The sequence below is a fragment of the Ascidia mentula genome, chromosome 2 (assembly GCF_947561715.1).
Source record: "Ascidia mentula chromosome 2, kaAscMent1.1, whole genome shotgun sequence".
NCBI lineage: Eukaryota > Metazoa > Chordata > Ascidiacea > Phlebobranchia > Ascidiidae > Ascidia > Ascidia mentula.
Genome location: NC_138567.1, coordinates 13,839,973 through 13,865,496, shown reverse-complemented (window position 1 = coordinate 13,865,496; position 25,524 = coordinate 13,839,973). Strand labels below are relative to the sequence as shown.

Genomic DNA, 25,524 nt, shown 5'->3' with positions numbered 1-25,524 from the left:
CAGAGGGTACCTGTGAGTGTCTCCCTAAGACATTTCACCCTTTAAAATGAATATGTAAGAAACTGTCTCCAAATCGGAAAGAGAATCTCAGAGACAGGAAGGAAGTCTCTGAGATTCTCTCCTTTGTCACCTATATACTACTAACGTCTTGCTGTTTTCTTTTGCAGACCTACTGTTTTCACTAATATACCAAAGATACACAAGCAGCGCTCCAGGACCGTTTATGTCCCCTCCACAACATGCAATAATGCAGTTGACCTTGGAAACTGAATTTCATAGATTTAATTGCCATAAACATAAATGCTGTAATGACTTGGCCATCAGCCAATAACAGATTATAATTTTACTATTCAGTGTAGAGTGGTCATTCTTAATGTTGCCTGGTTAGTTGGGGGTGTCCTTCTTTCCAAACCGAGGGAAGATCTTTCTCAAAAACCTAGTCCTGGATCTAGTTGAGCCTGAACAATTGCCAAAGTTACAGATTAATAAACTCAAAGTTTAGTTTTGTAAATAATTTCATTTAATCCTGTAAACCTGTGTTTGTTGACCCCTGGTCTATGGTGAAGTGAAAATAGTGGCATTTTCTACAGCTCACATTTTTCCAATATTTTTATGACAGCAAAATTTTGTTATTTTCTATTTTGTTACAAATAAATATTCTACAAAAAGTTCCAATAAGAACAAAAACAGGAATGCAAGTTTACAAAATTTAATTTGGTAAACAAACTATTTTTCATAAAGTTTTGTCTCACTTGGGATAAGTCACAATATGTTTAAAAGCGTTATGATAAATTCACCAGCTTGACTGACACATTAATTTACATTTTACCATGAGATGCAGACACTGCTTGACATGTTAGGTCTCATCACTGCAGCTAATGACTGTAACAGAAAACTGGCTTTTATACTAGCGGAGAATTTTCCACCTGTCCTTACAGGTAAAAACAGGTCTAATGGACTTTAGCGCCTTATCATAACCAAGCTGGAAGAATGCTTGGTTATGACACTTCTGGCAAGCGAATTTCTTAGCGCGAAATCAGGAAGTAATTAGAGTGACTAAACGAGGATCTGCAGTGCTAGCTGATTAGTGAGTAAATATCGGGCTTAATTTTAAGGAATACGAACAGAAAACACAAAAGGTATTTATAACTAGGTGCAATAAAAAAGGTCTCTCGTCGAGTCGGATTCCAAATGAAATACACGTGTTACAAAATATTACTGGAAAAACTCCTGCAACTGAGGCAACACAAGAAACTTTCGCAGTGGGTATTTCAACGGAATTGCTAGTGTATTCTGATTATCCAATTGTGCGTCTGGAGATGGTGTTTTGTTTGCTTTTTCATATATTTACCGGATTGATGTTGTTTCCGTTTCTGAATAATATTCATTAGAACTTTAACAATAAACGCCCAGACTTCATTCGAAACACCTGTTGGCACAAACAAATGCGAAGCGAATTCAGTGAATCGGAACGGAATGCGTGCGGGAGAGACTCCACGCACCTCCCTGCGCTAAAACAAAAGGAGCTTCCGTCACACAAGAAAGCTTGAATAGTCTACGTCATAATACAACTACAAACGCCGGCTTCACATTCAATTGATGGCGAAGCAACACAAAAGTTTCACAAGAGAGTTTGCGTAGCCTATACGTATAGCCTGCTTTGGTGTTACAAGTCTGAATGCTACAGTTGCATATTTGCAAACAGATTACTCGTCTCACATAATCATGGAAATTCATTCAGATGTAAGTAAAGTCAATGTAGTGTAAGTGTCACCAAATATTTCAGAGATATTTAACATTGTCTCGATAGCGCTAGCGCGTAGCTATAGACCTGTTCTGACGTATTCTGCTTCTTCTGGTACAGGCCTCAGAAAGTTCTCGGGATAAATTTTTTTATTCGTTAATTTTGCTTTTCAAAACTGTACATTACAAATTCTTCGGTCGAATTGTAAGGTTGCAGTTATAACTTACAAGTAGAACGTTGATTCCAAAATAGCATAGAACTGTAGGCTGATTAGATCATAATGATGATTCATAAAAGAATGTAGTTACAGGAACACATGAGTATTTATGCTTGGAAGCTGATTGGTAGTTTATGTCATGTGCTGTTATGTGACGCTTAAAATAATGTAATACAGGAACAATACAGGATATTATAAAATATGGCACATTATAAAATATAGTATACAAGTTGTTGCGAATTATCAACGCACGTGATACGTAATTTATTATGACTTGTTAAATATTGCCTTTTACTTTTAACTGATACCTATGTTGACTATTTAAACCTTACATAACTTAATAAACAAATCACCTGAAATATAATTTGTGTTGATGTTGTATTTATTTCTGTGTAGAATCCGAAGCTTCAGTCGGAAGAGTTTGGCGAACATGAACAAGTGAACGGATCAGAAGGCAATGGTAAAGTTTGGATGTCAATGTCTGTTGTTTCTGTGTGAAATGTTGGGTCCAGTGTACAGTTGTACGTAACTATGTTCTGGAAAAAAAAAACAGAAACCCAAATTACATCACCACTAAGGTAGAGTCAAATTATGACATTACTTAAAAAATTAAGTCACGGTGATATTATCAAGCAAAGTTACACATCACAAAAAAACACACATACCCTGCCCTAACGCAGTAATATAGTACATGCAATGGCATGATAGGCAGGATCGCCCCACTGCGCAGGTCCTTGCTTGGCGATCACAGCTATCGTATCGCGATCGGGCTACCCTGCTCTATGAACGGTTCTCGTGCAAAAGCATTTGGTGCCGTACGGCACAACAGCAACGAAATAACAAACCTACAAATTGTTACTGATGCTACCAGGCATATTATATTGCTGAATACTGCCCTTCTGGCAAACTTTATTTTATTTACGTTTTTTAACGTTTCGGCTGTTATACAACAGCCTTCATCAGGAGGTAAGAATGTAGGTTCAACAAGGTGGACGCATTTGAGGCAAATAAACAAAAAAACACCACAAAAGAAAAGAAGAAGTGAAAAAACGATCCAAAAATACCAAAAATTTGTTTGTAAAATTTACCTCTAAAGGCAAGGTATAGGTTGCATCGTGGCACAACCTAAGGCAATGTACAATGTCTGACAGCGGCCACGAGCAACGTTGTTCCAATGTCCTGTCCATGCGTAATCTCTCCGCTGCTTCGTCCACCGCTAGCTTTACCGGTACGTTGGTAAACAAGGAAACCACATCAAAAAACACCATTTCCTCTTCTTCATGCACACACATCTCTTTAATCTGCGTAACAAAACTGGCAGAATTCTTAACGGTTTTATCCGTCTTCACCACCAGGGGCACCAAAAACTGTGTCACGTGTTTAGCCAGATTATATGTTGGCGATCCGATAAACGAAACTATCGGCCGTAAAGGGACACCTGGCTTGTGAATTTTGGGCAATCCATATAGCCTATACTTAACATTTAAAGAATCTAATTTAATAAAAACTTTAACCCCAACTCTCTAACACTAAAATAGGTATCTTTGTTGAAAAAAAATTTAAATTGTTGTTGTACCTTTTGTCAATAGTCAGAGAAACTTCTGGTACATAGTTACGTACAATTGTACATTAGACCCAAAATAAGTTCATATCAACTGTGTACTTGGCCTATCTGTATGGTAATTTCCTTCATGCTTCACTGTCACCTGAAAGAAGTGTGCAGACCATGGTAGGGCACTACTTAAGAAAAAAACAATTTCCTTTAATTTTCGTCTGTGTTGTATTATTTTGATTGCCCTTAATATTCCTAATTTAATGATTTAATATTATTATTTATCTGAATAAACAAACATGTTAGCTTCCTTAAAAAGTACCTAATGCTTCAAACAATTTGTAGTGTAACTTGCAAAATTTGCAAAAGGTCGACAAAGCGCATTTTTATCTGGTGTAACAACAGAACAATATCCGCATCTTGGAGAGGAAGATCAGCAACAACCAGATACACAAAGGGCATCTTCATCTGGTTTAGCAACAGAACAACATCCGAATCTTGTAGAGGAAGAGCAGCAACAACCAGGTACAAAAAGTGCATCTTCATTTGGTTTGACAACAGAACAACATCTACATCCTGTAGAGGAAGATCAGCAACAACCAGGTACACAAAGTGCATCTTCATCTTGTTTAATAACAAAACAACATCTGCATCTTGTAGAGGAAGATCAGCAACAACCAGGTACACAAAGTGCATCTTCATCTGGTTTAACAACAGAACAACATCTCCATCTTGTGGAGGAAGATCAGCAACAACCAGGTACACCAATCGCATCTTCATCTGGTTTAACAACAGAACAACATCTACATCTTGTAGAGGAAGATCAGCAACAACCAGGTACACAAAGTGCATCTTCATCTGGTTTAACAACAAAACAACATCTACATCTTGTAGAGGAAGATCAGCAACAACCAGGTACACAAAATGCATCTTCATCTGGTTTAACAACAAAACAACATCTACATCTTGTAGAGAAAGATCAGCAACAACCAGGTACACAAAGTGCATCTTCATCTGGTTTAACAACAAAACAACATCTCCATCTTGAAGAGGAAGATCAGCAACAACCAGGTACACAAAGTGCATCTTCATCTGGTTTAACAACAGAACAACATCTACATCTTGTAGAGGAAGATCAGCAACAACCAGGTACACAAAGTGCATCTTCATCTGGTTTAACAACAGAACAACATCCGCATCTTGTAGAGGAAGATCAGCAACAACCAGGTACACATAGTGTATCTTCATCTGGTTTAACAACAGAACAACACCCGCATCTTGAAGAGGAAGACTGTCAACAACCAGGTAGACAAAGTGCATCTTTATCTGGTTTAACAACAGAACAACATCCGCATCTTGAAGAGGAAGATCAGCAACAACCAGGTACACATAAATTTGTTGCGTGTTGCAGTCGTACAAGCCAGGGTTATTGTACTTAATGGGGGAACTTAGAAAACTTATGATGTCACACACAAATTTTTATGTAACACCATTGTCATCATACATATTTGTTTAGTCATGGCCAAATCGTGTTAATTGGTGGATGAATAATCTGGTTTGGTTGTCCTGGTCCGAACTCCTCCATCTGCCCTTGTTAAAGGTCACTAGTTAAAACATCTACTTTTGCTACAAAAAGTTTATGGTCAGGTCAGGCATAAAGTCACAATCATGGAGTTAGGGGTAGGGTTGTTTGCACACTCAGTACAAACATATAAATATAATGATATTATCTTTCAAAATTTAAAAAAATCGTTCTGTGCTTTCAAAAAAATTCTTTTATTGCTTTCACTGGTTGATGATACTGCTCCATAGCTCCACCTTGTGGAAGCACTGACCCAACATTCCCTTGAAGTATTTATTACCAGCATATGTTGGTGGTGCATCAAGTCCATGATTTCATTGACAACAATTGTGTTTTTAAAGGAACAAGTGGGAGAGATCGATCCTCAGCACTTCATGATGTCACCGACAACCAATTGAGTTCTGAATCTACATCGGGACAAACAAATCATCTCCAACACACAGGTGAGGAAACCATTGAGCTATTTCATTTGGTGCCCAACGGATGACAGTGATTGTATACCTGCTCGGCGACTTGCCTGCTTGCCACTTGCCAGAACATTTACAATCACCAAGCTGCACTAAAGTGACCAAGTAAATTAAAACAGTTCCTATTTGTCTGCACCACACAGAATCCATTTAGATATAGTTGTTTTGATTGTCGATTTTCTTGGTCTGTCTGAAATGTAAAAATAAGATGTAAATAATAATTTTGTAACTGTCAGAAAAAGACATTTAAATGAAAATTCAACTACTTGCAGTATATATTGAAAACACAAAGATTATGAAACAAAACACCACAACATTTATCTGAAGGACCTATATGCCAATTAAACCAATGGAAATCCTGTTTTCAAGGCCCTCTGCAATAATGCAACTGACGACTGTTCGCTTATTTCCCAATAGCCGTTGACTGGTCTTGTGACTTATATAGGGATCTAATATTCTTCAGAGTTTAAAAAATAAAATTTGCACCTGGATGGGACAGCACACAGCAAAAATTTGTTGAGCCTCCTGGAAGATCTTGTGACCAACAAGGAGGGGGGTGGGTATAAACAACCCTGGAATGGGGTAGGGTGGCTACTGTGATGTTCATGACTGACGTAAGCTGCATACAGATGGCCACTGTTTCGACCTATAATGTCTTATTAGTGTAGCTGGTGTGACTGTCAGACGACTTTGCCGACGAAAGCAAAGACTTCCACTTTGTGGTGACTATACAATCACTGCCATCCGTTGGGCACCAAACTAGGTGCAACCTTACGGAGAAAACAAGGTGGAAACACTATGGCCAAGCAAAGCTCAACCAATAGTGTCGTCAGGCACCGTGTCACAATAATCATATGATAAGCAAAGTAGAGCCAATAATATGAATTGTGTAAGCTGCATACAGATGGCTACTGTATCGAATTCATGTTATTGGCTTTTTGTAAACTTTGTAAACATAATTTACACACTTATTTTAGTTTACTATTAACTTTAACCCCAACTGTAACATTAGTTTAACATTTGTGTAGAAGAAACAAAATCCAAGCCCAGTTTTTTGAGAAAGATCTTCCCTCGGTTTGGAAAGAATGACTCCTCGAACTACCCAGGCAACATTAAGAATGACAACTCTACACTGAATGGTAATTCTCATCTATTATTGGCTAATGGCAATCCATTTTATAGGGAAGAGATTCATGTAAGAGTCAATATCTACCTTTTGTGGCCTTCACATTATCATGCGTGCAGTCTCTACTGCAGTTTAAACTTAAAACAGACTTATGCCAGAAAATATTTGTCTTCAAACGTTTATTCTAACATTTTTTCTTCACTAGGTGCTGATGGAGGTCAAAGTTCATCTGGTGTTAAAGTGCAACAACAATCCCATGCTAAAGAGAATCGTCAACAAGAACAAGGTACATAACAGTGGCAAAAGAGCAATAATAACAATTAAGCTTCAGACAGTAGTCCGTTGGAGCTGTTTTGACCTGCAAGAACAAGTGGAAAATTCTCCGCTAGTTTAAAAGCTAGTTTTCTGTTACAGTCATTAGCTGCAGTGATGAGACCTAACATGTCAAGCAGTGTGCACTACTGTCTGCATCTCATGATACAATGTAATGTAATGTGTCAATCAAGCTGGTCAATTTATCCTAATGCTTTTAAACATATTGTGACTTATTACAAGTGAGACAAAACTTTATGAAAAATAGTTTGTTTACCAAATTAAATTTTGTAAACTTGCATTCCTGTTTTTGTTCTTATTGGAACTTTTTGCGGAATATTTATTTGTTACAAAATACAAAGTAACAAAATCTTTGATATCATAAAAATATTGGAGCAATAACAAACTCTCACCTGTGAGCTATAAAAAATGAAACTATTTTCACCATAGACCAAGGGTCAACAAACACAGGTTTACAGGTTTAAATGAAATTATTTACAAAACTAAACTTCGAGATAATTAATCTGTAACTTTGGCAATTGTTCAGGTTCAACTGGTTCCAAGTCTAGCTTTTTGAGAAAGATCTTCCCTTGGTTTGGAAAGAAAGACTCCCCTAACTACCCAGGCAACATTAAGAATGACCACTCTGCACTGAATGGTAATTCTAATCTATTATTGGCTGATGGCCAAGTCATTATAACATTTGTGTTTGTGGCAATTAAATCTATAAAATTCAGTTTCCAAGGTCAACTGCATTATTGCATGTTGTGGATAAAACGGTCCTGGAGCGCTGCTTATGTATCTTTGGTATGATAGTGAAAACAGTAGGTCTGCAAAAGAAAACATCAATCTACCAAGTTTTACCAACCTCAGTTAGACGTCAGTAGTATATAGGTGAGACTTCCTTCCTGAGATTCTCTTTCCGATTTGGAGACAGGAAAGAGTACTCTCTCAGTTTCCTACCTATTTATTTTATAGGGTGAAATGTCTCAGGGAGACACTATATTCTATGTTTTCTGGTCTTGATTGGGAGAACGATACAATTCTCCCTGAACCGGAATGAGAGCGCAGAGAGAGAGAGAGAGAGAGAGAGAGAGAGAGAGAGAGACTCTATTTTTAGTCATGACCCCGGTTTGACCTAAGCTTGATTGATTTTGGTCATTGCAAAGCTAAATCGTTTTAATGGCGTGAATTTGCTTCTTGTATGATTCGGACGACGTCTAAACGGCGTCGTGATTAATATCATTACAAATGTCGCGTGCAGGCGGGCGAGTTAATAATTGCGTGAATTATGTTCACCGCTGAGCGGTAATAAAAATGTGATTCGTAAATGTGTTTGATGGACAATGCGTAAATTAAATTTTTTTTTATGTATCGCTCTTTGAAGCTGATCACGGTGTGGGTGTTTTGGCATTGCGTTTGAAATTAATGTTGGTATGATTGGGCTCAATTACCGATTCGTACCATTATCAGTTTGACCTTGTCGTGTGCGGGTTACGGGCGTGAATTTTTAAAAATGCGACGACATGTGGAAATCATTCGATTTGCCTTGTTCGTTTTTGCATTAAAGTGAGCACCCGTTTACATGCCTTATTTCTGGACCAACCGTGAGTGGAAAGACTTGTTTTGTCGCATTATTTGGTACTATGGTCAATGGCAGGTAGGGTCTGCGTACAAGACCCTACCGGACAGAATTAAATTCGTGCAGGGCGCTCCTACCTCTGTCGAGACAGGTGTGGGAACCCTTTTGATACTTGATAACTGGATGTGTGAAAGAAGTAAAATCGTTTCGCGTTTGTTCACCCAGGGCAGTCATCATAAAGATACGAGTATAATTTACATCCTGCAGAACCTGTTTCTAAAGGGCAGCGAGCATCGCACAATCAGTTAGAATGCGGATTATTTTGTTGTGTTTAAGAATTTCCGACATTCGTCCCAAATCGCACATCTCGTGAAGCAAGTATTCCCCTCTCACGTGAAAGCCGTGCAAGAGGCGTATAGACGCCGTCGCCGCATGAATATTTGGTATTCTATTGTCGGCAGCAAACACCTGACAAGCGTGGTATGCGAGCCGGTTTGTGGGTGAAAAACTGTTTGTGGGTGAAACTTCGTTCGCTTACGTTCCGAAAAACTTATGAAATGTCCCGTCGTCTTGACAAACACGCGCCTGTTTTCAATACGCTCTGCAAGGCTCAACCAAAAATCTCGCGCGCGCGATCATAAACGCGGCCGGACCCGATTTGATGAAGTGAATTTCCGAATGCAGCCACAACGTTTTGAAAGGCAACTTTGATCGATAGACAGAAGTTGCTGCGGCATAAGCACGCTCTGCGTGATTAGGTGAAGAAGAAGACAACAATAGCACGGAAGCGGAAGTTGATTCAACTCTGTGGATTCCTGTCCGCACTCCTGGGGCCTCTCATTGGAACAGCGGTCCCTGCTCTAGCGGGTTTATTCGCTCCTCGCTGATGGAATCCGTGCTAAAAACTGCTCTGGTTGATCCCAATGTTTTAAAGACAATGCATGACAGAGAGCCCATGGCTGTGACACCTGTGGGGCGGGTTTTAACGGATGTGGATCGTAAAATATCGAATATCCCAAATGACACGGAGCTATATCAGGAAAAGTTAAAGCTTTATGTTCAAGCCCTGCAGCGCTATCGATACATCAGCAAGGAGCAGGCGAATAAACCCATGGAGATAAATCGAGCGCACAGCGGACAACGCGACCGTTGGAAAGCAGGTGATTGCACAACGCGTCATCTGGACGATGCCCAAAACACTTCAAGTTAAGCGGATTCTGTCGTTACTTCGCAAAGCGCCCGTTATTGATTGTTTGTCGTCGTTCTGTCGTTACTTCGCAATTCGTCGTAATATCGAGAACCTGATACACAGTGTGCTGCGCAAAAGGGCACCGCGAGACTTGAAACTGACCGGTGAGGTTGAATTTATCGCAGCACTAAATAACGCGAACGCGCACAAGCAAGACGCTTTTGGGTAAAACATCGGCGCCGGCGCCGATCCCCTCCACTCCGCACATCCCGCGCGTCGTATTTCAAGCATTTCAAACGTTCGCGCGTTACTGTATAGGGTATTGAAGCTCGATCACGTGCTGCGAGCAAGCGGACGTTGACCGGATCAGCTGCAAAGCGATGCGGGTAGTGAGTTTTTGTACGGGGTGTGTCAGATATGGCTTTTCAGACGTCGAATTCGATTTTACGTCACATACGTCACATATCAGGAAACATAAGCGTCGGTCGTGGAACGATTTAATCGCACGCAGAAAGATCGAGTTAGGCGCTATTTGACGAGCGTCGACAGTGAAAAGTTTATCGAAGTGCTGCCCTATAGTGGCGAGTTACAATCATATCCATCATAGTACCATTGGCATGACCCTGGTCGCGGTCAGTCATGCGAACGAGGAAGAAGTTTGGAATAATTTGTACGGCGAGCGGTCATGTCCGGATATCTGTGAGTTTCGGATCGATGCACCTGTTCGCGTTACTTCTGCCACAACTCACATTAAAAAGGGCTACGTGGTCCAGTGGAGTCAGGAAATATTTTTATCTATTAGCGGCGTGGTGGGCGCCCACCGATTTACAATATGCGTGATTACAGCGATGACATTATAAAGGGGACGTTTTACGAGCAAAAATTACAGCGTGTGGAAAGAATACATACATTCAAAATGGAGAAAATTTGACGAACAAGTAAAAGGCGTCACACAATACCTGGTGAAGTGACGACATTACTGCGAGTAGTTTAATTCCTGGATCGATGGACGAGCTTTCAGAAGTAAACCCAAGAAAAAGCGTTGAGTGATGATTTTTAGGCAGGGACGTTCCTCAGTCGGAGGTGGTGTTTGTGTTTCAGATTATCATAATATATTCCGTGGTTGTGACGAGCTTGCTTAACCTAGCGTTTGGGAGGCCTTACCAAACCCTGTGGACCGCCCAGCTTTCCAGCTCGGTGGGTTACATATTACCGGCACCTAAATTGAAGAAAATGCGCAATGTACCTTACCCTTCCGTCTAATAACCCCCCAGAACACTTCCCGAACCATAGCCCGTCCAATTTCACAAAGAAACTACCGACGGTCTCTTCCTTGGTGCCCGGTAAATGAGAGATCGGCCTCAGCGAAATAATATTCCCAAGTTCATGGAATATACACGAATTTGGGGGCTGGTTTGATATTTCGCCCAGTGGAAGCACGATTCGATACACGCTCGAAGCCGGCCAACACAAAACGGGTCGGATTCTGGTGCAACGAATGCGAAAGCAGGATGATTTCAAGATCTGACCGGTCACGGTGTATTTACGTACGTTGAATGAATCAACGCAACGCACATCTGCACACGTTGTGAGCAACCTATGCACACGTGAGAACTATTACCGCCGCAAGGTGGGCGGCGGCTTGCCTCATTAAGCCGGTTCTTCGCATTTGCAACGCGGCCATGGACTGGGCGGGTTGTTCGCGACTTTGGGGCGCTCCGTGTTGCCTGTTCTGAAGTAGAACGCACGACACGTAGAAAAACAGGTTTTAAATTCGGTTGTGGGCTTTGCAGACGACTTCTTGGCGGGTCGCCCACCGCGGAAAGCCGCTATAAAGAGATTGCGTCAGGCGGGTCGTCGTTTATTAGCCACCGCGAGTCGCAGCCTAAAGTCGACCCGGTGAACCGGTCAAGAATCGCAAACGCAAGAACGCGGCTGGCTAACGCAAGCGCACCCGTGGCGATACTTAACGCTTTAAAGATGGCTCTGATCAACGAGTGCACGATGAGCTGTGCGTGAGTTGGATTTATTCGATGAAGCCCACCCAGACTAGTGTTTCGTCGTCGCTCCTGGTCAAATATCCTCCTTTAGCCACGGTAACAGACATTGGACTGTATGATTTGTACATTGCCGCCGACGGGGATCACTACATCGACTTGAACGACACGCTTATATTATCTTGTACGGTGCGCATTGCCAAAGCAGATGTTACAAATAGAAATCAGTCCAATAGAACTGTCTCTCAATAATAAGACAGTGACTCCAGCCAGCAAAAATTATGCATGCCAAGCGTACATCGAAACCCTCTTATCTTTTGGATCCGAAGCGAAGAACACGCAGCTGACCACGTCGGTTTGGTACGCGGTTGACGCGGGACAAATGAGCGCCCTGACGCGTTGCAATAGCAGGTTTCAAATACATCGCGCGTTGGCGGCAGAGAGTCGCCCCATCGAAATGCGGTCTAAACTTCATTGCGATATATGTCAGCATCAGCGTTATGTGTTAAACGTTATTGACGAACGCCTTCGTCTCATGCGTGGCAAATATCAATTCGTCGTCATGGCGGCCGCCGACGCCGATCTAAAAATAAAAGTTGTCGATGTCCGATTATTCCTTCGCAAAATGAAGCCCTCCGCCGCCATCACTTTGGCGCATCAGAAAACGCTCCAATCTCACTCGGCCATGTATACCCACTGCGTCGTTCGGAAGTTCGCGTATTTACAATCGCTGGCGGGAGTTTAACGACCGTGTGCGATACATTCGTGACCGTGCAGGTTCCGGTCAGAGTTGTCTTGGGCTTTGTGGACGGCGCCGCTTACAACGGCGCTTGGGAACAATATCCATTCGAGTTCAAGCTTATGAACTTTAATTACTTATCGTTGCACGTGGGCGGACGTACACATCCGGCAAAAGCATTCCAACCGGATTTTCAAAACGGCCGATACAGTGAAGCTATTTTTCGCTGTTTATAGGGACAAACACTCATTACACGAATCAAATCAGGAATAACATACCGCTCATACCCGCGCGGATACTGCCTTTTCTGTGTGTATTTGACGCCTGATCACAGTGACTTGGCAATGTTTGACCTCCGACATTCCGGTTCTTTGTGCTTGGAAGTGCGAACGCAGCAACACCAGTGGCTGCAATTGCTTCATAAAAAAATGCGAATTTGACACTCATTGAGTTGGACCGCTTTCGAAACGTAATTACGGATTTCCTCTCGTGAACGGACGGACGAATTGAGAATCGGCGGCTTACTGGCACGTGACCCTGCAGCATCACGCGTGTTTCGCGGTGTTTACGCACGTGATGTGATGCATCTGTAGCGCAAAAGAATTTGCCCACTTGTTCCGTTTCATTTTCAAGTTGCACGCTTTGTTATATCACGTATTCTTTTACGCCACGTTCTTTTTCACCTTTTGTTATTTCACCTTCCACCTGTTCATTTAAATGTTTTGTGTTCATTTATATTTTTATTTACGAAGTGTCTCGAACGCACCAGTCACCGCACGTTGATTTTATATCGCAGCGCTAGCTCCCTTCCTCTCACGTGACACGGTTGGGCCAATGACGGGGCAGACAAAAGATGAACCGGGCTAACACGAGACTCTAAGAGAAAATCACGGGACAGACCGTTTTTGGCAGATTGTGATTCGTCTGTGGTATTTTTAGAGTTTTTATGAACAAGATTGAATTGAATTGTTTAACCGTTTTGCTGGAACAGGCTTGTGGTTGGCCGTTAATGCAGCGTCCTGAGGACCTTGCAAAGCGTTTATTTAAGAAGCGTAACACATCGATTTGACAGCAATCGCCGGCTTTGCATATTGTTCACAGCGACTTCTCTTTAACGACCCGGAACCCATTGGCTTGTATTTTATTTTGATGATCTCGGGCATAGTGAGATGTTTGACACTTTCGCGAGACCGCCCTACTTTCAAGAGTTCTTATATGGAAATGATCTGTTTGTGGAGCGTTTTGTGGCTAACCTGTAGTGAAAGATTTATTCGAGAAGTGCTTTGCGGCTAATACGCCTGGACAGGCGATCTTTTTATTCCTGGCCAAAAAAAGTGCGATCTGCCGAAAAACACATGCATAAGAAAGAAGCGAGAAAACAGAACACATAAACAATACCCGAAAAAAGGTTTTCCGTTCTGCGCATTTCATTCCCGCCCTCGAGGCCATTTGCCACGAAAAAACACGAGCACACAAAAACAGGTCGCGAAAGTTAATTCTGAGATAAAGGGAAATTATCTGCGTCCGTTCTGCGCCATACCGTCTTTATTCCGGCCCACGAGGCGTCAAAAAAATCGAATTTAAAAAAATTGGGGTTGTGGGTGGGAGAAAATACGGCTAAACATGAGTTCGTCTTCATCTATCATACGAATTGCACCGAACGACGAACAATTTTTTTTCAACTGTGGCCACCTGTGATGAGATATAGTGTCAGCGAGCACTCTGGGAGCCGAAACATGTATAATACTGGCTATCTACCACAATGGGGGCCAAATATTTATCGGCTAAGAAAACAGCAACACCATTTTGCAAAAGTTCGGCGTTTTTTTGGCGAATACGCGATGCAATAAGACAATCCCAGTCCTCGTCCTAAGTGGCGTAGTAAATAGGCAATAAACGCTCGAAGCCGTCATCACTATTTCTTGGGGAAAATGGCCACCACGGGGCTCTCGAACATAAGCGTTTTCTAGGCTTAGCATAGAAATAGTTTAGGCCTGTACGTTCCCCACGGCGTGTAAACACGTTTTGATTGACGACTTGAAATTTTACATTGACCCCTTTGCGTGGTCGGTCTGTTTTCAACACATCCGTGCAATCAGTCATGGCGAGCGGGTTCTGAGCCTTGGGCAAACCCTTGGCGGCTCGTTTAACGGTATCAACTTCGCAGATATATGTTTTGGCGGACAGCGCCACTAGGGAATGACCAGAAAATTCAACTTTAAACTTTCCCGGTTCGCGTTGGCAGTGGCGCTCGCGCACGCGCCAGCAGTCACCTTGCACGAAATCCCCTTGTGACGTCATATATGCGACAAACCGCTCCCGAGTTACTTTGCACATCGGGCAAGCAAAGTTCAATGCGTAGGTAGGACAATTCGTGATGGGACAGAAATGATTGCTTGTTAAATCCAGGTTCATGATCGTGGTGCGCTTATTCTTAAGCCGTTGAAAATAACGGTATAAAATATCGCACACCCCCAGCACTTATAGCCTGAAGAGGTTGATTTTTAAAATAAAGCACGCTTTGATAAAGGTAGCACTCAAGCGTACACCTTGGAAGTTATCAACACATTTTCGCCTGTGAAAGACATAACTCGGTGACGATGCGACCAAGGCCACCGCCCTGTGGCATCTTCAGGTGCGATACATCGAAAAACACATAGGTTGTCTGTGATCGGTCGACCGTCAATCGTTTTCTGAAATATGATGAGACCCATGTAGAGCGTGAGACATCTCGGTAAATGGACTGCGAGCGGATCAGAAAAGGCGTGGGGAAAAGTATTCCATTGTTGTCTGACTCGTGAAATATCGTCGTTCCGCAGAATGGTTTCTAACGTGAAACTGAAACTGCAATTAATTTTGAAGGTTCTCTGGCCGTCGCCTGATATTGCGTGGACCATATGGTCGACACGTGACCAAACGATCCGCAGCGAACAATTGTACAATGACATCACACGTCCAATTCGTGCGTTGGTGCGGACTGCGGGCCAGCGCTGGGCCATTAAGCGGTCTGCCGGCGGTTGCTCACCGGAAACACATAATAGTCGGTTCGCACCGCCGTCTGTTTGCAAACTTCTACCAATGAGAAAACGATGTCAGTCAGTAGCACACAAGAGTTGATTTTATAAACGCACCTACTTTCGCCGTTGACCGGTTGTAAATACGGCAAAGTCGTGTTTTGGTTGGGGATGCGCGAAGATGTGGTTTTTAACCAAACGGGATCGCTTGTCGCTCGGTAAAAACACACTTACCGCTCATCACACGCTAATGTACAAGTTGTAATTTCCTGTTCGCCCGACGTTATCGTATCGGTGCACTGTGATTTTGGCATTGTCCGAATCATACAGGAAGCAGATTCAACCGCCATTAAAAAGATTTAGCTTTGCAATGGCCGAAATCAAACAAGCTTAGGCGCACCGAGACGAAAACGGCTAACAACTCGGTGGACAAGGGTCAAACCGGAGTCATGACTAAAAATAGAGTCTCTCTCTCTGCGCTCTCGTTCCGGTTCAGGGAGGATTGTATCGTACTCCCAATCAAGACCAGAAAACAGAGAGTACCTGTGAGTGTCTCACTAAGACATTTCACCCTTTAAATGAATACTTAAGAAACTGAGAGACTACTCTTTTATATCTGAAAATCGGAAAGAGAATCTCAGAGACAGGAAGGAAGTCTCTGAGATTCTCTCCTCTGTCACCTATATACTACTGACGTTAAATTTAACAAAGAAATATACTTTTTACACTGATAGCATGTTGTGAATTAACGTTAAGGCACACCTAAGCTCAGAGAAAACAGTGGTTGCTGCATGTCAAGGTGATTTTACATGGTGTGTGTGCGTTTTCAACACCATGAACTTTCCAAAACTGTCTGCAAGTATTTTTTCGTGCGTCATTAGACGATGTATGTGAATAGGCGAAATATATATCGTTAACATTAACAAAACAATTACACATGAAAGTAGTTGAAGATAACTTCATACATAAGTTTTGCCACGTCAAAGTTTCATCAACACGCCTAGATTAAATATTTAAAAACTGGCGTAATATCAGTGCCTTCATGAGTAATGTAAGACTGCCATGAAAAATTAACATTTCGTACAAATTGTCACCGATATTTACAACACATGAGCCCCAAATTAAAAGTATTATCTGTAGTGACGTATAGTACTGTAGTGACGTAGTGTTGCATCAGAATATTTAGAAATAATGAGAATTTTTTTCTCTTTTCATAATTTCAAATGTTTAAATTTCAGATGAAAGCACCAAAATTTATGTGGATTTGTTGAAAAAGCGAAAACATTCCGAAGCAAATAAAACAAAAAAACAACTTTCAAGGTCACATGAAGGTCTTGGGACAACTGCAGTAGATTTGAAAATAACTGGAGATAAAAAGAGAGAAGAGGGAAAATGTTTGGAATCGATTTTATTGTACGACCTTGGAGGTGAATTTTTTTCAAGGCATCACGATCACGTGAGAGGGGTGGAAGGTGTAAAGGATTGTGTTTTGGGTTTGAGTCGGACATGCGAAGATTTGATGAAAACATCGGATTTGAATGAAAAACTTGAAAACAAACGTATAATTCGTGATCACGTGATACCGCTCATGGAAACGATGAGACTCAAAATACAAAATATTAAAAACGTGGAAGAACAAATAAAATCTCTGAATGAAGTGATGTGTTTGTACAGGATTGAATTGAGTCAACTTTCAATCGGGGATTACTCGTCGATGGAATCAACAATTAAACTTGGACTTGAAATGATGAGGAAACAGTTTGGTGAAAACTCAGCAAAGTATGGAGTGTTCGGACACTTGTTAAACAACCTTGGTGTTGTTTGCCATGAAACAAATCGACTGAATGAAAGCGTGGATTTTTTTCAAAAATCAATTCAAGCTTACAGAATGGCAACAGACGTAACTGAAGAGGAAAGGAAAGAGTGGATTCAACGCAATGAAAAATCTTGGAGAGGAGTTAAACCATTGTTGAGTCAATTTTTGATATATTTTATTGGGAATTACTAAATCGTTAGTTTGTATATTCATTTACTAATTTCTTTTTCATTACATGAATACTTTATGTTAACAATGTGGGGATTTTTAAACATGCTGTGAGACAGGGATTTGTCAAATACATAAAGTTTTCTTGTCAAGTCTAACATTGTCCTCCACAGTAATTTTCATGCCCGAAAATTTGCCACAAGAATTTATTGATCTGTTGAACGGCGTAAACAGGAGTTGATTTAATATATTTGGTATGGTGTTGTAAATATGACATAACTTCATATGATGAAAGTTGTCCTATTATAGGTAATAATTTGTTGTTGCAGCAATTCGAGGTACTGACGAGCTTGCAACCACCTCCCATGACGTCACTCACCTTCGGCCATCTAGCGGTGAAACAAACGAGCAGATCGTGCAGAGAACGGTTCACCAAACAGGTAACCAGAGATTCCTATTATGAGGTAAAATGTTATAATACTGACTCCGTGCATTTGAATTTGGCTCATCACCTCAAGCTTGCCTTAAATCAGTGACAGCCACTCTAGACACTAGTGGTAAACAAATCATAATGAGTGGCGCCGTAAAAAAAGTGTAGGGACAATAAAATGTCCAAATATGTAAATAAAGTAATTCATGCTTTGTCCCAAGTCCATCCCATGTATTATAAGCCAGGGGAGAAGAACACTAGGCTCAATTCCTGCGCTGCCGAAATAATTCCGTGACAATTACATTAAATACAAACCATAGATATCGTGGTGTTTCTAAACAACCTCCCATTTAAAACATTCTTGCCATGTAATATTACAGATTATGCAGCACCGTTTTATTGATAAAAATACAATTACGGCAGCAACATGAAACAAATACTTCAACCTTCAGTATTTATTGATCTGGGTTATTTGGTAAACCTACTCAAGTGATATGTCTATGGTGCTTTAGTGAAAAAAATATGGCTGCAAACGAAAACGGTAATCTACCAGTTATTACCAACATAAGTTAGACGTTAAATTGAATGAAATCCCCACATTTAAAGTATGTATATTTTACAGCTCTCTTGCGCCACTAATGTTTTCGCCATAACGAGAAACAAGTTGCAAAAAATATTTTTATGTTGGGAATTGAATTGTTTCGCGTTGTTTAATTTAATTGTTTCTGTTTCAGATGAAAATATCAACCTTAATTCCCTGACAAAAAAATACGCGGATTTGTTGGAAAAGCAAAAATATCCTGAAGCTAATGAAACAAGAAACCAACTTTCAAGGTCACTTGAAGGTCGTGGGGCAACTGCAGAAGATTTGGAAACAACTGGAGATAAAAAGAGAGAAGATGGAAAATATTTTGAATCGATTTTATTGTACGACCTTGGAGGTGAATTTTATGCAAGGCATCACGATAACGTGAGAGGGGTGGAAGGTGTTTTGGATTGCGTTAGTGGTTTGAGACTGACATGCGAAGATTTGATGAAAACATCGGATTCGAATCAAAAACTTGAAAACAAACGAATGATTCATGATCATGCGATACCGCTCATGGAAACGATGAGACTCAAAATACAAAATATTCAAAACGTGGAAGAACAAATAAAATGCATGAATGATGTGAAGTGTTTGCTTGAGATTGAAGTGAGTCAAGGTTTAATCGAAGAATATTCGTCCGAGGAATCAACAATTAAACTTGCACTTGAAATGATGAGGAAACAGTTTGGTGAAAACTCAGCAAAGTATTTAGTGTTCGGACACTTGTTAAACAACCTTGGTTTTGTTTGCGAGAATACAAATCGACTGAATGAAAGCATGGATTTTTATCAACAAGCAATCCAGGCTTACAGAATGGCAACAGACATAACTGAAAAGGAAAGAGAGGAGTGGATTGAAATAAGTGAAAACAATTTGTAAGAAGTTACAGAATTGTTACAACAGTAGGCATTATGACGTCACATAACTTTGTACAGTTTTACTTTAAGCAAAACAAATATTGATGATTTGTGTAAATATTGTGTCACTACATGTGAATTATATCGATGCAATGATTTGTAAATAATGAAAATTGTTGTGATATCGTTTGAGAATGGGAATATATTAATTTTGTTGGGAAAAAGTGAATAAGATTATTTTCCTTTGTAAGAAACAAGCAATTTACATATTGTTTATAACTTGAGATTGTTGGTGGAAAACCTGCCAGGTCAGTTTTTTGCTTGTTCAAGTATGTTTTCATCAGTTGCGTGCAGAACATGAAAGCATTAGTTGTGTTTTCTTTTTTGTTTGTCAAACAGAGAATGAAATATGGTATATTCTTAACATTGTCAGCAACAAAATAAGATAGTTTTTAGAAAAAAGTTTCAAACTATTAAATTATCCAAGTTTAACAAACCCAAGGGTCATGAGACAAAAAAATGTTCCAATGAAAAACCCCCAGACCAGTGGTGGGTTTCAAATACTTTAGCATCCGGTTCTCTCACTAAAAGCATGTCGTAGTAACCGCGGTTTCACAATGCTGAAGTGAAACATAGGCCTACACATACGCTTGTTAACAAACGGTTCGTTTAGGTCGTTAAATTCCAAGAACCGCTTCCCACGAACCAGATGAATCCCACCACTGCCCGTACCAGCACTAGCTCAGGGGTCACAGATCCATGAAAATCCCTTTAAACAACTACATTAATATTCTTGCAAAAAACAGGGGTGAATGTGGTGCACTGACTGTTCTGGGAACGTAGTACAAAATATAACACTGCCGTGTATCTGACTCCTGCGTTGCCGAAAAGGTGATGATTAGATTGTTGTCACATTTCTTGATGAGGTAGACAGGAGGCTTGTTCATGATGCATGAATGATGAAATGACTTGATAGATGCAGTGGTGTAAGGTGCGTATATAAAAAAACTTAAAAATGGACGTCCACCGAATTTGTATGATTTAAGAACGTGTATTTATTCCCACCGAACTACCCTGTGTTACTCACACAGATCGACAGGAACCTTGATGTTACAACATGTTGGTTGAACACAGAATACACAGTGATGAAATTACACATGAACAAAGAAACTATGTAAAGAGTTGGGGTAGAAGCAGATTCAACAAAGTTTCAACTGTTATCTCGAGTTTACAAAACAGAAACTCCACGAAATCTTTTACAAAATCAACAACAAGTTACTTTAAAAACCGGCACGTCAACAACAATAAGTTGGTGAAGTTTAACAAACTGTCTTCACATAAACAGATTTCCAACAAAACGCAAACCTTGCACCAATCTACACGAGTATACTCAGTGGCAAGATCAATAGCACTATCCAGCGGTAGGCGTAATCGTATCAAGCCAACCGCATGGTAAGGCTTCATCTGTCCGCGCGTCTCGCAGCAGCAACGTAAGAGAAGAGGCACAGCTCAGTAACAAATCGCATCTGCGAGCGACGTCTTGAATTTGTGTATCGTCACCTCGTAGGTGTTGCGGTCTGTGACGTAACAACAACACATTTAGCGATTGAATAAAACCTTATGATGCAACAAAGGATTCCTACTGCATTCTTCAAGAAAATATTACCTTTACTGTGTTGCATTTGGGGATCGTTTTCAACCCGGGAAAAACATGGAAAAAAATACGATTTCTATGTCAGTCCACGTGGTTTTCAAAGTCATTTATCTCAAGGTTAATTACCACAACTTTAAAGAACTCAAAACAAATATGAGCTGATTCCACAGGATTAAAAACTAAGAAAAAATAAGAAAATATGCAGTGATGTCACAACAACATGCAAACATTGATTTGTAAAAAAAGAATATCATCAGCATAAAAATATAAACTTCTGTCCACCCATTATTATCGCAAACAACAAACAAAAAGACACAACAACAATAACAACAGGAATAATAGAGTCATGTCATGCTATACCGCGTTAACTTCCTGAAATACAAAAAAGTCGGGAAATTTAACAATAAAAAGCGAATCACTCACAATTGAAGCAGTTTAACTTGTAATAATTTAACCACAAAGCTAGAAGCTACAACAGGTTTTTTAACACTTTTCGGATGTAATGTTATAGATTCGGAACACAATTATCATATACTGGTTTGTAGCGGCGTACAACTACAGACACTGCTCTAAACATAATTTAAATACACTAAGATAATTATGTGAGAACTTGAACGTGGTAACTCCAGTGACTAAATGCAGAGGCACCATTGGATTAAATGACCTTAAGTTACCTGACTGTTGATGAACTTTAGATAAACCCCATCCAAAGTGACCTGGAGTAACCTTCGATCCCAGTTTTCATGTCTTGGATAGGGAATTCCCTCCTAATTCTTTTTATGTTATGGTTCGATGGCATAGAAATTATATAAACTAAGGTTGTATTTTTATCGATTTTGTGCGGGAAGTGACGTAAATAAATTAACAGTTTTTAACAGCGACTCGTTTCAAATAGTGGAATAATGAAGGGGAATCACCGTTATGTCTCGCGGCAGCTTCTTCGATGGTTTCTTTGTCGCAATGATACAACTCTCGATGCTGAGTGAATACAAGAAGAAATACAAGAAAAATATTATTACATTGGGACACAAATTCGTCAGCAAACTTGAACCACAAGACTGTGTAATATAGAAATCTGTGCGAATGTTAACGGTTAGGCGTGATCAACCACCTGATATTGTTTGTTATATGTGTTCTGGTGTATTTTAAATGAAACACAAAGCAAAAAGATCTAAATAGAACATAGTGAGTGAGTAACTGCTTTTCTATCCAACCAGTTGAGACTGCTTCTAAATTTTGTACCTAAATGTGTTTTATAGCTGAAAGGGTTAACCTCTAAATCCAACTGGGCAGTAACAGAAATATCCACGAGTGGTGTTTGTTTTCTCGCAGATGCCACCGTTGCAGGGATTTGTTTGACATTCCACTCCCACGAATTTTTCACATGACTTATTGTCAATTTTTCACCCGTAAGGTGATACACGGTGAAAAAGTTCATTGTGGCTCGTTATATTTGAAACCATCCACATATTTTGAAACATTAAGGACGGAACTGCTTGAATTTCATTTAAAGCTTTGCACAAAATCAAGAAAAAATGTTATCAAGACCGGTTCTGTTCGGTGGTGGCCGTCGGGTCTCTTTTGACTTGTCAAATATAAAAAAATTTTCAAAAAGAATAACCGCCAAATAAAATATACGATACTTTTCATTATTTATTTTGATAAACAGAAATAATAAATTTTCCTAGAAATGACATCTTCAGTTTCTGTGCTATTTAAATCTATACATGTTCAAGGCCATCTTTAATTAGCTTCACGATTTGAAAAGATTAAATAGATTCTGGAATCTCAATTTCAATAGCGTTAGCCAATGCCAGACTTTTTTTGGTCAGCGTACATTTAAAGACAGGAAATGTGGGTATGCAGTTGTTGTTTTAAATTATTTTAATGGACTGACCATGCCCAGATAGTCGACGCAGCTTTCAATCAAGGCAACATCCCCTTTTGTTTAAAGAAAGTATATTTCCAGTGCTTTTCTTGCTGCCAGGCATAGTAGTTAATAGGAATTCCTCTTCTGGCACTTAAGTTTCGAAAGTGTTTATTGTAACCAACGTTTCGTTCACCATCCGGCGAGACTTCCTCAAGATTATGTCACAACGATAATGCATCAAGCGCATTAAAAACTAAAAACGCAAGAAAAACACAAGGAAAGAAAAGAAAAGGGGGAATCGATAACAATGGGACCGCTTGTGTCGTCACGTGACCGGATATGTAACGAAGCGTAACAATTACAACAAGTTGTTGCAAACAGCTGGAAAGTAGACGCATTGCTCCTTGTCATTCACACAATGGTTGTTCTTGTGAATGTGGAGCGTTTACAGAAATATATATTTTGTGTGGTCCTCCTCCATCTCTAGGACTCGGACCTCAAAGAGATGGCAGTATTTTAGGCCCGCGGCACTTTGCTTTTTAGGGCCCTTTTGAGTTTTACCTACACAACTTTGCGAGCAATCCATAACAGTTGAAGTCACGTACACAAATTGAAAAAACTATGACAAAAAAGAGGTTTGTAAGCCACGTTGTTTTGCAGTAGACACGTATAGATTTTGTGGGAATAAAGCATTTGAAAATAAATACACATCCACGAAAGAAGTGTGTGTTTCAAGTTAGTCAGATATATTCCCAAATCCAGTGGGTTGAGAAGGTTGGCAGTTTGGATTCGAAATGCTTACCAGTTTTGCCACGTGGGCATATGCAACGAAACGTGCCAATCTCCTTGATATACGTGGCACCTACAAAGCATACAAAGCATACAAAGCATAAGTTGTTCTCACATGCGTCTAGTTTGTCGGAACAATGGTCACCTGTTCAACCTCCCACACAAACACAGCGGTAAAAACCAGAGAAACAAAAAAAAGCACGAATCGTAAATTCACTTTTTGCTTGTGTTTATTTATTTGGCAATGCCTTTTGTGTCAATGAATAATTACATTTCGTGAAAATTTTGTAGCAACTGACTGATGATTATCATCTGGGGTTACAAAACTTTTCCACAAAATTTTTACCAAAATGATCTTCATGTTCCGGGGATTTATAAGCAATATTTCTTAATTTCAGTGTCTGAAAAAACGGGATCTAAACAAACAAAACACATGGAGAGATGAACAAAATAAATCGATATCTAATGTGAAAAGCTGTGTAAATAACTGTTTGGTGGGTCTGGTAAAGTAGCCGTGGGGTCCGAACCCGGTCCGCTGGGCGTAGTTTGGTGGCCCCTGACTATGAAAAACAACGACCTGTAACATTTGAGACATTTGATTTGTGAGAAGTTAATGCAGAAGCCGCCATCATAACTATAGAAACCACCTACCATATGTGTTCAAGCACATTCCGCCATTCTCGCACGCGTGAAGACCAACTGCGCATTCGTCAATGCCCACAAGGCAATTGGAGCCTGAAAACAATGCAACGTTAAAGTAAAGTAAATTAACAACGCAATTAGGCAAAAAGTTATTTTTGGAACAAACTACATATTGAGTGAGTAGCTGTTTTAAAGCTAAAAGGGTTAACCTCTAACTTAAACTGTACAGTAACAGAAAAATTCCCGGGTTGTGTTTGTTTTCTTGCAGATGCCGCCGTTGCAGGATTTGTTGGACATTCCACTCCCACGAATTTTTCACATCGCCGACCAGCAAAATCTTCGTTAAGTTTTACTGAGTTTTCGCGACGCTTTTTACGAAATTTTTCGCTCTGATTTGTGGGATAATACTCGAAAACAGAAGCTTCGGACGATTTGGGTGACTGTTTTGTCATGTACACTTTGCAATTAATGTAACCTATATAATCATTACCGAAATTAATGGTCTTCTTTTACAGGAGTTACTTACTTGCAACCGTGTCGTCCACCGTAATACCGCACGCAGTGGCCATAGATGCAATATTTTTGTCTGCAGTCAACTGGGAAAACAACACGGGTTTTCGGTACACAGGTAAAATAAAGTTTAAACACAAAAAATGTTAATAATTTAACTCATACTCGTTTCATAGCACTGGACAACGCATATATCCCCAGAAATCCATACAATTGGCAAATCAAAACAATTAGTATTAAAATCTGTACAAAATCTAGCATTTGAAGTTAGAACACAATTGTGGGAAAAAACATTTAAACCAACACAAGAACTACCTGAAGCAAGAAGCCAAAATCCCAGCAAAGAAGAAAGAAAGCATAAACTGAAAATGTAGTGCTTATAATCCTATTGAATTTTTATTTGCGCCCCTAAAATATAAAGAAAATAGATTTTAAAAGCATTCCATTTTTCTCGATTAAAATCGTAGTACATTTGTAATACACAACGACATTTTTGGCAACTATAAATTTCCTTCAATTTAATTTAATTTAAACGCATCCCTGTCAAATAAGCAAATTCCAAGTCGAATCAGATTTTTTTTTACCACACCGGTATTTGAATTCAGGATATCCTGGGCACGAATCTCGATCAGGCTTTATACTTTTGGTATATGGGTCGGGCGCTTGACCAATGCTGCC

At 40.1% G+C, this 25,524-nt stretch overlaps 1 protein-coding gene across 1 annotated transcript; it reads left to right on the top strand.

The window, feature by feature from the left end:
* The first annotated feature begins 1,614 nt into the window (after positions 1-1,614).
* Positions 1,615-19,574, top strand: LOC145890198 (uncharacterized). The gene is made up of 11 exons (XM_082981225.1): positions 1,615-1,743; positions 2,358-2,421; positions 3,919-4,116; positions 4,174-4,896; positions 5,437-5,538; positions 6,591-6,701; positions 6,894-6,974; positions 7,548-7,658; positions 16,760-17,494; positions 17,835-17,945; positions 18,670-19,574. The coding sequence occupies exons 1-11, from the start codon at positions 1,726-1,728 to the stop codon at positions 19,401-19,403; spliced, it is 2,988 nt and encodes a 995-aa protein (XP_082837351.1). The 5' UTR covers positions 1,615-1,725; the 3' UTR covers positions 19,404-19,574.
* The last annotated feature ends 5,950 nt before the right edge of the window (positions 19,575-25,524 follow it).

Bases quoted from the DNA above. Each gene is read 5' to 3' on its own strand.
- LOC145890198 (XM_082981225.1), top strand. The intron at 2,422-3,918 runs GTAAAGTTTGGA...GTGTAACAACAG, and splicing joins GAACGGATCAGAAGGCAATG to AACAATATCCGCATCTTGGA. The intron at 6,702-6,893 runs GTAATTCTCATC...TTTCTTCACTAG, and splicing joins TGACAACTCTACACTGAATG to GTGCTGATGGAGGTCAAAGT.